Source organism: Nelumbo nucifera, chromosome 1, assembly GCF_055504915.1.
Source record: "Nelumbo nucifera cultivar China Antique chromosome 1, China Antique-T2T, whole genome shotgun sequence".
NCBI lineage: Eukaryota > Viridiplantae > Streptophyta > Magnoliopsida > Proteales > Nelumbonaceae > Nelumbo > Nelumbo nucifera.
This window is the reverse complement of record NC_142649.1, coordinates 16,329,531-16,344,830: the sequence shown is the minus strand read 5'-3', so window position 1 is coordinate 16,344,830 and position 15,300 is coordinate 16,329,531. Positions and strand designations below refer to the sequence as shown.

Below are 15,300 nucleotides of genomic sequence, written 5' to 3'. Positions count from 1 at the left end.
GAATTTATGGAGATGAACACTCATCTCGTAGACCCAGATCAGGGATTCCTGTGATTTAACCTATTGAGTCCACTCCACACCCCTTAATAATGGTGTACTTCTCACCACTAAGGTGGTACGAATACTTGATATATATGTATATTGCGTGTGACTATACATTCATGTTTGCTCCTATGCAAAAGGGAAAAGAAATGAAAATCTGGAATCCAAATTGTTCATCGAAAACAATTCCTGTTATATCAGAAGACACGCATCAGTGACCACCACAATTAGTGTCCAGACAAGGAATCCTTGGGTAGCCCTTCTTTTGTATGATATCAGATTGACCTTACATTTTTTACCCAAAATTAAAAAAAAAAAAAAAAGATTGGCCCTACATCAGAACCCTATCCATCTACTGATGAAGCGGTTCTAGACCCTGTAACTTGTTTTTTATTTTTTTTCAAAAGTTCAAGCTCTTCAAAACAACTTGATGATGATCTTTCAGAAACCCAGAATTGATTTCATAATCAGAGCTAAACTAAAGAAATTTTACAGGGGAAATAGGATTAATTGTGGTAATCAGTTCTCATGTATGCTTGAGTTTCACTGACACACACATATATTATATCTATCTATATATATATAATACAAAATAAAGGAATCTTAGTTGTCTCTGCCAAAACTAGGCATGTTTCATGCATCTTTCTTAGAAGTCATTTTCCAGTACTGCTTAGTTAGGTTTAGGGATGGCAATTTCCACCTTGCCCGTTGGGTAGCGGTCCCTAGCTATCCTCTCCAACAGGGCAGGTTTGTTTTTTTGAAAAACAGATTTTGGGTCGGGGATGGATTTTAGGATTTTACAATCTGTATTGGTATGGATAGGGTATAGTATTACATTAAACCCAATCCTCTTGAAATCATATTGAATTTACTAAGATGCCCTTAATATTGGATGTTAACTTTGTTGTTGTAAGGTATATAAACCTATGTATCATGTATTGTCAGTGTTGAATTTAATAGTGTTCTAAATCTTATGCAAACGCTGACTGATAGCTTATGAAAAATTGAAAATTTAGCGTTTGTTTATGTTATTTTACTTCTTTATTGCTTATGTATAATAACAAATAATAAAAAAAATTAGATGTGGGTTTTGGACCTAATCCATCAATCTAACCTGCCTCACCCTTAAATAGGGGGAGTAGGGACAAAAAAAGGTTTTATATTTTCATATAGGGGGAGGATTTGGATTTTGAAAATCAAATTCCTTAGGGTTAGAGTCTTAGAGAGTCAAAAAATTTACAAAACCCTCAGTTCCGTTGCCATCCGTAGATAGGTTGAAATAGCCATAAAGTCAAATTATTGCATCCTAAATTGACTTCAAATTATGCCTGTTTTGGCTTGTGGACTTGGGAAAGAAATTAAAATTCATAAAACCTGAAGACAGAACTCATATTGTGTCAAGCGATCTCTGTAGATATGACCTTACCCTCTTTAATTTGAATTGCAACAAGTGTGATTACTGCCAATTGATCGGATCACGATCTCTAGACCCAATTAGACTAAGCAGCTAGCGTATGGTTCTCAACTGATGGGTCCATTTACAACACAGTAAGCATAGAATTTGGATGCATTCAGACAATAAGTAGATTTGAATCGCATCTGAATATTAACAAGCCCGGTCCAACTCACCCAATTGACAGTCGTAAGAGATGATGGTCTAACTTTGCTTTAAGACCGACTTTAAGACCATCCTCATGGACTCACAGCTCTGTTTGGGATATTCGGGTCACGTGGTTTATGAACTAAGAACAGTGTTTCATGTGTCTTTGATCCTCTACACGATGTTGAAGGTGGCCTACATCCATGTAATTAGAAATGAGAGAATTGCAGCTGCTTCTGGTCAAACAGAGAAGCATTGAATTGTGATGATGTGCCAAATCGCTGTAAAAAAAAAAAAAAGATATAAATGTATTAAATGCAAAGGTAATATGTCTAGAAGAAATGAACAAGGAATTCAGAAGCTCACAAAGAAAATTTTCCAAGTAAAAGACAAGAAACAAAGTACGAAATATCCATCTCTGGGTCCCCCTTTATTGAGCAATCTGGTCTCGAGAGGGCCTTGACATTAAGGCTGGTCTGATGTATTGCTGTTATAATTAATTAATTTGGGTATCTTTTAACTTTTATCTACGGTACTGGAACTGGAAGAGATGTGGAAATTAAAGAAGGGGGGGGGGGGAACAAAGAGAAAAAGCACATGAGGAAAGGAAGATAGATTCAGGTTTTAGTTGAGGATTCCAATTCATTTTTCAGCAATTCAAACTTGCTTCAGTGTTTGCTGCTCTTTCTTGTTTCTTTAAGCAAAACATGTTTCTTCTTTTATTTATTCCCTGATGTCATTATCAACTTTAGTAAATCTACTATGGGCATGGATCTTAGGCTTAATTAGCTAAACCAATGAGAACAAAAGGAGCCCACCTCATCCCTCGCCATGGGTTTCAGAGTTCCAGCCAATAGCTAGATCTCTTACTGCTTATGATCAACTATATATCTGGTTAATCAATTCAAGAAGGCAAGTTTAACACAAATTTGCCCTTAATCATGGCTGCTTATCTCAATATTAACAAAAGTTTTAAGAGGAGTTGGTTAATATAATCGATTAATCTCTGATTCAAATGTTGTTGTTGATCAAGATGTACATGCATGTCTCCCCACTCATAGAATGAAGTATGAAGGCAACCGACAGCATCCAAAGGATTCAAGACTATTTGGTAAATGAAAGGACAGCCTTCAAAGGCAAAACAGCACAGTGGTACATGGAAGATAATTACAAATTAAGGAGGGTTGGACCCCACCAAAACGGGTCCCACAAAGGAGATACTTGAGCTGAAAATTGACCAGGTTACAAAATCTCAGCCGTCCACCTATCAACATCTTACGTATCCCTAGGGAACTGGTCATCATTTAATTGCTCAAGTCTCCCAGGTGGGATGGTCTTGAAACCTTATAAATTACTCAATTGAAATCTCTTCTTTTGAGCAGAAATGAAGAATTCGGAATTTTGTGGAATTCAACATGTCTATTTCCAAACTTAACAAGGAATTTTTCATCTCACACCGTATGATATGAGATGAGACGACAGATTTGGATGGGCCCAGTAGATGGGCTTATAGATCTATGTTTGGCACTAGTTGTTCTTTGGGTAGATGACGATGATACCTAACAATGAGTTGGAATCATTCACTAGATTTAAGGTCGACTCATCAACCCCAAGTGGACCAAGGAGCTTGCAAGGATGGGAGTCACGTCTCTATCTGTTTGCTGGGAGAAATCCCTACTAAAACTTCAGTAGAAAGGAGGCTAAAACACACCAACCATTAACCAACCTTTTGTAGAGAATTTTTTACAGGCTTCCAGTAATTAATCACATGAACTTGTGTAAAGAGAGGTTTGATCTCCAGTGGAGAATCTTTTTTTTTTCTTCTTTTTTTTGGGGGGTTAAGAAACAACAAATTCTATGGAGAGAATCCGCAATCAACTTTTACCAACTTTGAAATTCAAGTATAAAAAAACAATAGAAATTAGGTTTAGGTCAAGGAAAAAGAACCAAAACTGCCCTTAAATCTCTATTACGTAGCCAAGTTGTACATGGATAAAATTCATGAATTCCTTGCATTTAGAAAAGTGTAGTAGTTTTCATAAATCGTCACAATCAATTGTACCCAATTGACAAAGTGGTGGAAGAAAACAAAAGAATTTTGAGATTTTAATTAAGAATGAAAGCAATCTACTGAGAATGACTTAACACAATGTAACCTAATTAATGTTCATAGATGCATGGATGCAGGGATGGGCATCCATATATGACCTGATAAAATAAAATAATAATAAAAAAAAAACAACAGAAGATGAGGCTTGAATCAATTAATTCTCCAAACAAGCAATGAATGAACCAACTTGAAGAGTTTATAAACACGGTTGGTTCACTTGTTACAGTGAGAGCTTTGATATTTCACTGTGAATTAAGGACAAAAATATAATCCATCACTAGTAGCAGTACGGTTGGGTATTATTTAGTTTTATTATTAAGCATTAGTGCTGGGCGATAGTGGTGGGGTTAATTATTAATAATTGGGATATAAGAGAAAAAAAGGAAAATACATTCAAGTCAACCAACTCACCTGGATTCCGGTTCATACCTACTCTTCAGTCTTCACTCGTTGGGGTTGAGTTGGGTTGTTGCCGTGACTCGTTTGTTGTGTAGAGATCGAATTCGATCATTAAAAAGTTGTATGTAGAGTTTGTTGTGTGGATGAGGATGACACGTTGTGGTCTGAGCCATGACGAACCCAGATTAATTGGTTACACACTTATACACAAACACCAAACTGAGTGTCTGAGTCAAGACACCCGGCTGCTTCAAAAGAAGGATGGGAGCTAGGTGATTAGGCAAATGGAAAAAAGAAAAGATAGAATGATTACGTTGATGATGGCTTACAATAATTGTAAATTATGTGGAAAAACAGAGTTAATGGTCATAAAAAAAAGGAAAATTAAATGAGAGAGGAAGAAAAAGAGGAACAAAAGCACCTTCATAGGGCCCATGGCATGTCTCCTCAGTAGGCCCCCGCGATGTGATCTTCTTTCTCCACTGCACTCCTATTCCTTTGCCTTCATCCCCCATTTCTTGCCTTGTCTTCCCCAAGAAAAGCCAACACACAAACACAAAAGAAAGAAGGAATACTCATCGGCGGTGCGGCGATGTCGACTGAGGGAGCAAAAGATTGTGCAGAAGGGTCGTCGAGACATGGTGGTGGTGGTGAGCAGCAGCAATCGGCACCTCTGAGTCGGTACGAGTCGCAGAAGAGGAGAGATTGGAACACCTTCGGTCAGTACTTGAAGAACCAGAGGCCCCCGGTTTCACTCTCCCAGTGCAACTGTAGCCACGTTCTGGACTTCCTCCGGTACCTGGATCAGTTTGGAAAGACCAAGGTTCACTTACAAGGGTGTGTGTTCTTCGGCCAGCCAGAGCCTCCTGCGCCTTGCACATGCCCTCTCAGACAAGCTTGGGGAAGCCTCGACGCACTCATTGGCCGCCTCCGAGCTGCCTACGAAGAGAACGGTGGCTCGCCGGAGACCAACCCTTTTGGAAGTGGTGCAATCCGTGTTTATCTGCGTGAGGTAAGAGAGTGCCAGGCCAAGGCGAGGGGAATCCCCTACAAAAAGAAAAAGAAGAAGAGAAATCAAATCAAGCCCAACGACAATCCCAAGCCCACCACGACGACGACGACGACGATGCAGTCCTCTTGATTCCTTTGCCTTCCGCTGCTAGCTCCGAATGGTAATTCTGTCATACATAATATATACAAAATTTCATAGCTTTTAATTTACTTGGAGAAGCTGATGAATCTGGAACTGACCCAGACCTCAACTTCATCATCATCATCATCATCATCACAATCATCTACTCATCAACAAATGATCATCAATAGCAACGGAATATATATATGTATAAATCTGCAGTCAATAACGAAACAATTGCACAAGGGTGTGGCATTCCTTCTGCTACCGATCCCCCATGAAAGGACGACCATGGGGAATACCAGCCAGCAGCTGGTACTGTGATGGGTCGTCTAGCCTAGCTAAGCTCAATTGCTTGACGTACTTACTGTACATGGCTGCAGGCTGCAGACCATGAGATTGCGGGTTTCAATTACAGTCGACCCACCCAAGAATTAATGGTGACACCAATGTATCATAAGCACGGTCTGAAATTTGATTGCTATACCCGTATTTGAGTTGGAGAAGGTATAATTAAAGAGCTAATTAAAGAGCAGTAGGCTATAGCAAACAGTATAGATTAACCAACCCAGTAAACCCCTACACAGTAAATGCTATATCCTCTATTATGGTCCAATTAATCATCACTACTCCTTATTTAGTTAGGGGATTTCCTTCCCTTGATAGTAAAACCCTAGTCTGACCACCCCAGAAACAATAATCTGCATAATTGCTTTCCAGATTGTGAGCCAAGACCCAGAGAATGAAAAAAAAAACTGTACTCAGTTACTTTACCTTAACGAGACTTTTACACTCAAACATAATATGCAATCATGGAAACGAGAAGAATCTCTCTCTAGAGAGAGAGAGTAGAGACAGGCATTATGTAAGAAATACTGTTTTCTTGTGGTTTCCTGATTTAATATTTCTCACTTGCATGTTTGCTTTTCACTAGTTTTGGCTCTTTTGGGATTCTGCACGATTTTGTGCCCCCCATGGATGGCCATGTAAACACTTTCCATGTTATATATTTATACTTCACGGACGTGGAGACCAATATTTCAGGGAATTTGCATGCTTTTTATATAACTTTTTCTCTTTATTAAAACATATATAATCCTCGCATAAACAAACAAATTTATCATTAATGCAAATCCCTCAGACATAGCTGCAGCACAAATTCCTTTGTTTAATTTGTTAATAATAAAGAACAGCTCATCAGCTGCTCTCTGGTTCAGTTTACCTTTCGCATGGGTCGGAATGGGGATGCAGAAGGGCGTTCCCACCTCATCTTCTGGTTCTGGAGGGCAATTTTGTCATTTCGTGCATCTAAATATATAGCAATTGTCCTTCGTTTCTTGCTAGATTTGTCTTTAGCCAGTATTAGATATTATGTTAAAGTAAGTGAAAGTTATTATTCTATTCTCCCTACAATATTGCTTTAATTTGGTTTTCTGCAGTCAACAATGTACTGGTACACAGTTGCAGCAAATGACCTTTTCTTTGGAACTAATAAGTAATAACCCATCTGTTGCATCGATCGAGTTGTGAACCCTTGTTGCCATCAATTAATGTTTCCTTCGCTTGATGAGATTCTCATTTGTCTTCTCCTTTTTAACCTCTAAATCCATTAAGATAGATGCTAAATTGAAGTTGTATGTCATTGTCTTATATACCACTCTCCATCTAGACCTTTTAATGGAGAAAATAGAGATTGTTGTTTGCTTGCTTTTTTCTTTTTTTTTTTTCAACTTTTGTGTGGGTTGACTGCATTTTAATCAGCTCTTGCTTGATGTTTATAACATTATCTAGGTAACCTATCCAGACAGATATCCAAATCTCCTGAGTTTATTATTTGGACCAGATAGATGTGAATTTCTGTATGTTGAGTGCCTTTGGCTTGTTATCTTCTGCTTGGATCTCTCGCTGTTTTAACAGCGTCAGTGTTTCAGTAGAGAACATGGCTTTCATTTACATGGTTGTGAATTATTTGAATCCCACATGGTAAATTAGTGATTAGTAAATGGTTTTAGTTCAGGGTTTTCACTTAATCCAAAAGAAAAAAACAATGTTCAAAAGTCACTACATATTAATCCATCTGAAACATGGGAATTAATCATTTATACCTTGGCGTGAAAAAATGGAGGAAATGATCTTCTCGATGCACCTGGTTTTAGTGTTTTTTCCTTGCTTCAAGTATTCATTTTTGTGGGGATCGAGATGTGATGTTTTAATGACTAATATTTCCATTTGATGGTTCATTTGTGCAGGATATCATGTTACAAGTCAATCGAATGGGAGGGATTGAAAAGGCAAATGATCTGAAGTCTTGTAGTTTCTATTTCAATTCCTGCTTTTCTCTTCCAAGTAGTTAGAATCAGGCGCTAGTTATAATACCTATTGTGACATTCTCTTATTAGTTATTCCCATTTTCACTACGTTTTTGGCCCTTGTAAGCTATTTTTACATCTCAACATCTATAAGAAAACAATTATGTTATGCTAATGTAATACTTGCTTTATGCAGAAAAAAAAAAACCAAAGAGATTTTCTCTTGTTTATTAGCACCTAGAAAAAATAGAACATTTCTATTTGTTTGATACTTTAATTGGAAACCAACTGATGAATTTTGCTTCTAAATGTGGAATTTGATGTCATTAATGCTATAAATTAACTATGTATGGTGTAAATGGAGCAATTGAAGCAGAAAGATTTAAATTTGAAGTTCCTAAATTTGTAATTGAATTCCAAAGAAAAACCAAACTGGACAGCCAAAGCATAACCTTGTAAAATGATTAAGAAACAGATGTAGAACGGAATAGTGTTAAAAATGTATATTTCCCTGATTATCAATAAAAAATTAGTTTAATATATAAAGAAAATGCAAGAAATTAATTTCTATGAACAGCTTGAACATTATCAGGATGCACTCATGTTTATTGAACATTATTTTTTAGAAGAAAGGCTCTTAATCATCTATAATTTCCTTGAAATTTGTCTCTAGCTAAGAAGTTTCTAGTGATAATCAGAAAAAAAAATATTTTGGATGTGTCTTTGTAGCATTTAACAAAATGTAAGAGGAAAAACAGGTATCTTTGATGTTTCATTTTTCCTTTTTTATTCTTGGATTTTCAACTCAAAAGCTTTAGCAATGTTATGAGATCTTCCTCAATGGCAAATATCTGTTGATCACACAAAAATAATGATTTCTTTGCAATAGTTTACATAACTAAAGTTGGGTTTCTTTGCAATAGTTTCATCTTCTTTCTCTACATTAAAGTATTTTGGTCAAACTTCAGACTTTCATCCCAAGTTGAAAAACATAAAAAAAGCAGTTCAGACATGTCACATATATAGGGATGACTCAGAGGGACCCAGTTCTGATCACATCCTCTAAACAGCAATGGTCACAGCCTCACTTCCAATGGGAGGATTAACCTCTTTCTTCTTGATACATAACAAGTTGAAATATCTGTTGGCTGGTTTCTGTTGTGCATTGGCACAGAACCACAATGAAAATATATTGACAAGGAAATTTGTGAAGCCTTGGTCATACTATAATATTAATAATTCATGTTATCTCTCACCTTTTATTAGTTTTCACTTTTCATAATTATTTGATTCTAGATGTCCCAATGCTTACTTAAAAAATATAATTAAAAGGGAGAAACTTTGAAGGAAAAGTAGATGAGTCACACAATAGCCAAACTTGGGGATAAACTTCCTAGGACAATAACTTAATCATATCTAGGATTATTACTTTTCATATATATGACAATATATAGAATGTTCAAAGGGATAATACTTATCTATCATTGTATCAGTTCTTTTTCTAGAACATGTCAATATGCAATGTTTCCTGCAGCTAGGCTGACTCATGAGAATATAAGATATAATCACTACCATTATAATATAGCTTACATGATGTAAAAGAAGGTACTACTTTAGTATTACTAATTGTTTGAATTTACACATTAGTTAAGAATTCCATATTGAGCTCCAATTTTCCACTTTATTAATTTCTAGTAATTAACTTCGTTTAAAGAAGTATTCTATTCTTGTTTTTCCATAATCATAGGATGATAGATAGGGCTGCAACTTGGACCAGGTTAGTGGGTTGTGTTTGGTTGATCATCAAGTTAGGATTAGGGATTACTTTTGCCTACCCAATTTCACTTCGGGTTGGGTTGGTTTGGGTACATATGTATTATGTACCCGAACTACTATTAATTGTTATTGTACATATGTATTTTAGTCCCATTACATTTCATCATAATCCATTTGTCTTAACTCTTACTTTTCAATAGGAGAAAAAGGGCAGCCCAAGGCTCCTGCCAGTATGGTCTGGGGAGGGACAGGTGTATATAGCCTTATCCTCGCACATACAAAGAGGTTGTTTTCAAGATTTGAACCCTAATCACTCAGGTCAAAATAGAACAACCCGACCATTGCACTAAAGTCCACCTAGACTCTCAATAGGAGAACTATCATGGTTTTCTTGTCTGTTGTTCAGGTACTTCTTGTACACTTCTATTAATAAAGTTTTACCTTACCATTTTCAAGAAAAAAAAGAAAGAAAAACTATCATGGTTCATAATACTCTAACCATTAGGAACATTCCTTCTTTCATTTTTGTACTAAAAGAGCCACTAAAAACATTGAACAAGCAATACCCATAAAATAATATGCTCAAGATATGGTCATACCTATTCAACGATTAAAATTATTTTAGTGATATTATGAGATTTTAAGAGGATGCGAGAAAGGTCGGTTGGGCAAACCCAAGGCCCAACCTTTAGGGTTGAGAGATTTTAAGTTGGGTTAGGATTAGGGTTGAATAGGTCGGGTCGGGTTGGGTTAGGGAAGGTTGAGGATTCAGAACTTTGGGTTTGGCTAGGGTTGACCTCATCTTGACCCAAATCAGCCTAACTTGCACGCTATTGATAGAGCTAATTATTTCATTATTTGCAGAGAAACTTTATACATTTCTGAGAGTCACTTGTCTTTTCTTTGAAGACCCTATTTAACCCTTTGGTGTTTACATAGTCCAATAAGATAAAAAAGCCCTTCCACTCATTATTAGTATCATCTATATTCATATACTTTTATTGATCAATATCTTATTAGCTAGATACAAAATTGTGCCTAATACAAAGAGTAATATTGGTTAAAAGCCTTCGACTATGATGCCGGAAAGGATATGATATTGTTAAAATTTTACCCAATCAAACTGTATTTAAAAAGATATTTTGATATTGGAGGATTAAGGTAGGTAGATGAATGGGAAAGAATTAATGCCCAAAGGATGTACAAGGTATATTTTTGCAGATAAAGTTCAGTACAATGGGGAACAAAAAAGAAAAGATTAATAGAGTTGTTATATTACAAGTTACAACCAAGCAAAATATAAAATTCTGTGCATCCTTTATTCATAGAAACCCCTAGTGAAACTTCTCTCACATAGGGTAATTCTCCTATGAATTTTGATAAATGACACCTTATTAGTGACAACGTTTATGATTCCAATCCAATTTATTGGTCAGTTGTTTTTCGGATATCATTTCTTTTCCATATGATAGTCGAACCTTTTGTCTCATAACGTGGTGAAGCAAGTGGCAAATAACCACTAAAGATAGAATAACTGCTATCTGATCAACAGGGAGAATGAAATCAATTAAGTTATGACAAGCTTGCTCAAAAACAAGGGTGTTAATTTGATTTTACATTTTTAGGGATTGAATGGAACCTACAAGAGAAATTACAATTTCTGCGTACACATGTGATAACTGAATGTTATTTGGACTCATTGATATGTTGTGTGATTGTTGTTTGTTAGAGCAGAAGATCAGAAATTGGGACTAGGAAAGATGTAACAACCATAAGAGTATATATATCCAGCTCAATCAACATATAGAACTCAACTCAAAGAATATACGGGTCATTCAACCATAAGATGTAACAGTTACGGTTTTCAAAACCGGACCAGAAAAATTGGGAACCAGTCATTTGATCGGTTCCATTTTACCCTAAAATTGTTTTTTAATCAAAAACCGTTGATTTGGCCAACAAACCATTGATCCGAGCAGTCGAACTGTCAAACCATCGACCTGGACAACGGTTTTTGACATTTTTTTTATTTTTTATTTGTTCTGTTAGACTGGGCCAGACAGTTGGACCGTTCGACCTAGAAAATGGACCCAGAATGGCTCCCTGTCCGATCTGGTTTTAAAAACCTAGGTAACAACAATGTACATTTTGGCTTGCCCCTAGCTCTTTTGAACCTTCCAAATTTCAATATAGATTGTTTTCTTATTACTGGTGCTATAAATGGGCTTTTATATACATGGCCAAATCGTTCTTGTTGATCGTTTTCCTTCATTTTATAACATATCATGGTTACTAGATCTTTGATCAGCCCGGATCTCCTATTTACTTAACAATGTATTAAGGCGTGCACCAACCAATGAAAAACAAAACCCAAGGCAGGGGGGTGGTTTTGATTGATCAAGATGGGAGAACCACCCCCATAAATTAATTCGAAGAATTTTCAATATTGGTTAGTGTCTTCCTTATTACAAGACGTTAAGTCTACGCTTGGTTTGAAGGAAAAGGTAGGGAAAGGAAGGGAAACCTATATTTCCTTCAAACCAAACGCAGCCTAAGTATAAGAGATTCCGAGGATTCTTCCATTTCCATATATGCTCATTTAATTAGAATCCTATTTCTTGCAGAATTACCATCCATGTGTCTCAGTATTCACATTTCTACCACATTCATTTTTTATACAATTGACTGTTCAGCACTTTGTTTTATATAACAGTAGCTGATACTTAAAGTTTTGGGTTTTTTATTTGATTTAGGAGATTATATTAGTTTTTTTTTTTTTAATTTTCAATTGAAAAATGTACTTTATTTAGAAGAATGTAATGTCTTGAAGACATTTGTGGTAGTTTTTTATTTGAGTCAAGAAAATTAAATTTGATTTTCAACTAAAGGATATAAGATAATTTTTAAATTTCCTTTTACTCTGAGTGGTATTCTCTAATTACACAATATCGAGAGCGTATGATATATGGTATATGCCATTTGAATTTAAATTTTATGGTCTGCATCAAAACCAAGGTAAGTATCCACTTTATATAGAACAGATTTAGAAATAAAATAAACATTAATAGAGAGTAATTTGTAGTAATTAATCCCTGACAATCCCCAATGGAATTCTACTTCAATATTTAGAAATCATATAGAAATTAATGGGGATTATACATTGAAGATATATGAAGTCAAAATAATGTATTGTGGTTAAAGGCAGCTAATGATTAAAAAAACTAAAGAATCTATTGTGATATACACAATATTAATCCACTGATGTATTTGGTAGCTTAATTAAACAAGCACAATGGAATTAATTGATATCTGGCCTCAACAATTAAGCTAAGTATTGCTTTTTGGAGCACCAACTTCAAAAATCAGATACACAAAAAAAGATATTATTCGATGCCAATCAACTATCACCCAAAAGCCAACCCAACCCAATCAATAGAAAAATGGAAAAAAGAAAATATTGTGATAGTGGATATCATAATAGAAACATATGTACTAGATGCTTTGGAATGTCGAGGTGATGAGTATGACAAGTAGTGAAGAATGGTAAAACTCCAATAACAATAACAACATGAAGGTATTGGCATTAAAAAGTAGTGTTCGGTATTAGGTGAGATATATAGGAATAACTTGCTTCCAACTTGTCGGAGTGACTCTGCAAATTAAAAATGTAACATATTTCGTTTGTTCGGGGCATACCCAAGACAGTAAGAAGTGGCCAGAATCTCTCTTGTCAGATTTGGCCCCAAAACATGAAGTGCAATAATGGAAGGGAGAAAGTGATTGATGCATTAGATTTGCCTACATGAATTAATGCTTTTGTTTTTGTAAAACAAAATAATTGAAATGCCACACCAACAACCTCTAAGTGCTGTTCAAATATGAAATTTAATTTCAAGGTCGATCCATAGAATTGTGAAAAACATATGAAAATAAGGTAGGGAATATGCAGACCAGAAAATATAGTTGGCTAGTAACACAAGTGACTGCATCGAGACGATTTGAAAGAGTCTTCAATGACCAAATATATACATACATATTTACATACATATATACATACTTATATATAATTTAAATTTAAATTATAGATAAGTTGAAGGATATATGGAAGACCATATGGGTAATAGTAGTAATTATAAGAAATGATTAAAACACTAATAATTTAATAATAGATATGGCTTTAAATAGAATGGATTGACGAAACAAATTCATGTAACAGCGACGATGACAATAAGGATGAATTTAAATTGTAGACAAAAGTAATTAGAAATAATTCTAAAAACCCAAATTTAGAAAACCAGCAACAGGAAAGGGAGAAGAATGTGGAAGCAGTACTAGTGATAAATAACCATGAAATACTGAGCTTATAGGTACTGAAATTAAGCATGGTAAAATACTAAAATATACAACCCTAACCATAATGATCTGCACTCATCAAGAGAATATATATACAAGATACCCACAAGAATAAATCAACCAAAGGCACGCCCAAGAAAGGAGATGGAGTGAAAACATACGGGGTCTCCATGATCTATTCAAGGAAGGAAATATAATAGATAAAACACACAATAATACATGAAAAGAAACCAAGGCTATGTTTGGTTTTGATTGAGAAACAGATATCTTTCCCCCATTTGGCTAGATGTTTCTTTTTATTTTTTTATTAATAGAAACTAAATGATTTAATAAATCACTTATAATGATGGAGTTCAGATGAGATGACTGAGAAGTAGCTCAGTTCACACTTGAACTAATTAATTCTTCTTTGGACTTTTACCTTAGGATTCCAAGCCTAGAGATCCTCCAGGGACCCAAGAATTTCTTCTAAATCTTATGCTGAGCCCATTGCCTAACTTGCACGAGTAGTAAACCAAAAATGATTTTTTTTTTTTTTTTTTGCTTATACCAATGGCAGGAGTTGCTTCTCAACTTGGTAATAAGTAACCGAATAACTCAGTTATTTCAGTTGACGAAGACAAACCCTTTTCTCTTCATCTTTTGGATTTCTTGACAGGCTTTTGCCAAGTACCAACTTCAGAGATCAGGATCTGTTATGACGAGGGACTACTCTCTCTCTCTCGCCCACATCCAAAGAATTTGGTTCAGAAGCATCACGTCCCTCTTGTATTATTCGCAGAGTCACGATTCCTTCCTCATCAAAGGCATATTTATATGAAGTTGTCTACTGTGTGCCTCTTCTATTTTCATCTCATTCTCCACTAACCAGACGACCTTGACCAGAACCCTCTCATGGGAAGCTCTGTAATGATCAGTTCATACTTTATTTTGTTCAACGCGGTTTCTGCTGTACTTCTTGTACGTCTGGGATTATAACAATAATAAACCATTTTTGAACTATATATGCTCTCTAAAAACTGAAGTTGAAGCCGAGCTTCAATTCCTTTTTGTAATTAAATCCTCAAAAGACTAAACTCTTCTAAATTTATGAGTAGTCTGTACAGAACTGCAGATGGTTGTTTATTTTTTTGGGTGAGCTCAGAATTGCAGAATGCAGATAGTTACGTTGGGTTGTATGTTGTTCCGATGAGTTATCATTAAAGGGATTTGTCTGTGAAAGCGAATATATATATATACTAGTCCCCTTGTTTCTCTTGGAACTTGGAGGATATACTGGGTTTAGTGCTTTAATTTTCTTCAATATATAATAAATCATTTGGATCATGGAGCCCACGTTACAGTTTTCTCTTTTCTTTTATATTTTTCTCTTTTCCTTTCTGGTGTGGACTGATACTTGATCATGGCTGAGCTCACAGCAGAGCAAGAGCACACATGTCATAAACCAGTGTGTCATGCAACCACGGCGTGTGGCTCTGTGTGGGGTGTGGCCAACCACTTCATTTCTGTCAGATAGGACACGCCCACTGTATTGGCATGTCTTGACCTCCCCCTCTTCCAGGTTCCCAGCCAGCTTAGC

General features: G+C 35.7%; 1 protein-coding gene and 1 long non-coding RNA gene across 2 annotated transcripts; one reads left to right on the top strand and one right to left on the bottom strand.

Annotated features, from left to right (window-relative positions):
• Positions 1-1,447: 1,447 nt before the first annotated feature.
• On the bottom strand, positions 1,448-4,695 carry LOC148802947 (uncharacterized). The gene is made up of 3 exons (XR_016083780.1): positions 4,573-4,695; positions 4,164-4,396; positions 1,448-1,923 (listed from the first exon to the last, which is right to left on the bottom strand). It is a non-coding gene; the product is annotated as an uncharacterized LOC148802947 (long non-coding RNA).
• On the top strand, positions 4,609-7,822 carry LOC104611589 (protein LIGHT-DEPENDENT SHORT HYPOCOTYLS 10). Its single transcript, XM_010278722.3, has 2 exons — positions 4,609-5,323; positions 7,533-7,822. Exon 1 carries the CDS (start codon positions 4,744-4,746, stop codon positions 5,290-5,292), a length of 549 nt encoding a protein of 182 aa, XP_010277024.1. The 5' UTR covers positions 4,609-4,743; the 3' UTR covers positions 5,293-5,323; positions 7,533-7,822.
• The last annotated feature ends 7,478 nt before the right edge of the window (positions 7,823-15,300 follow it).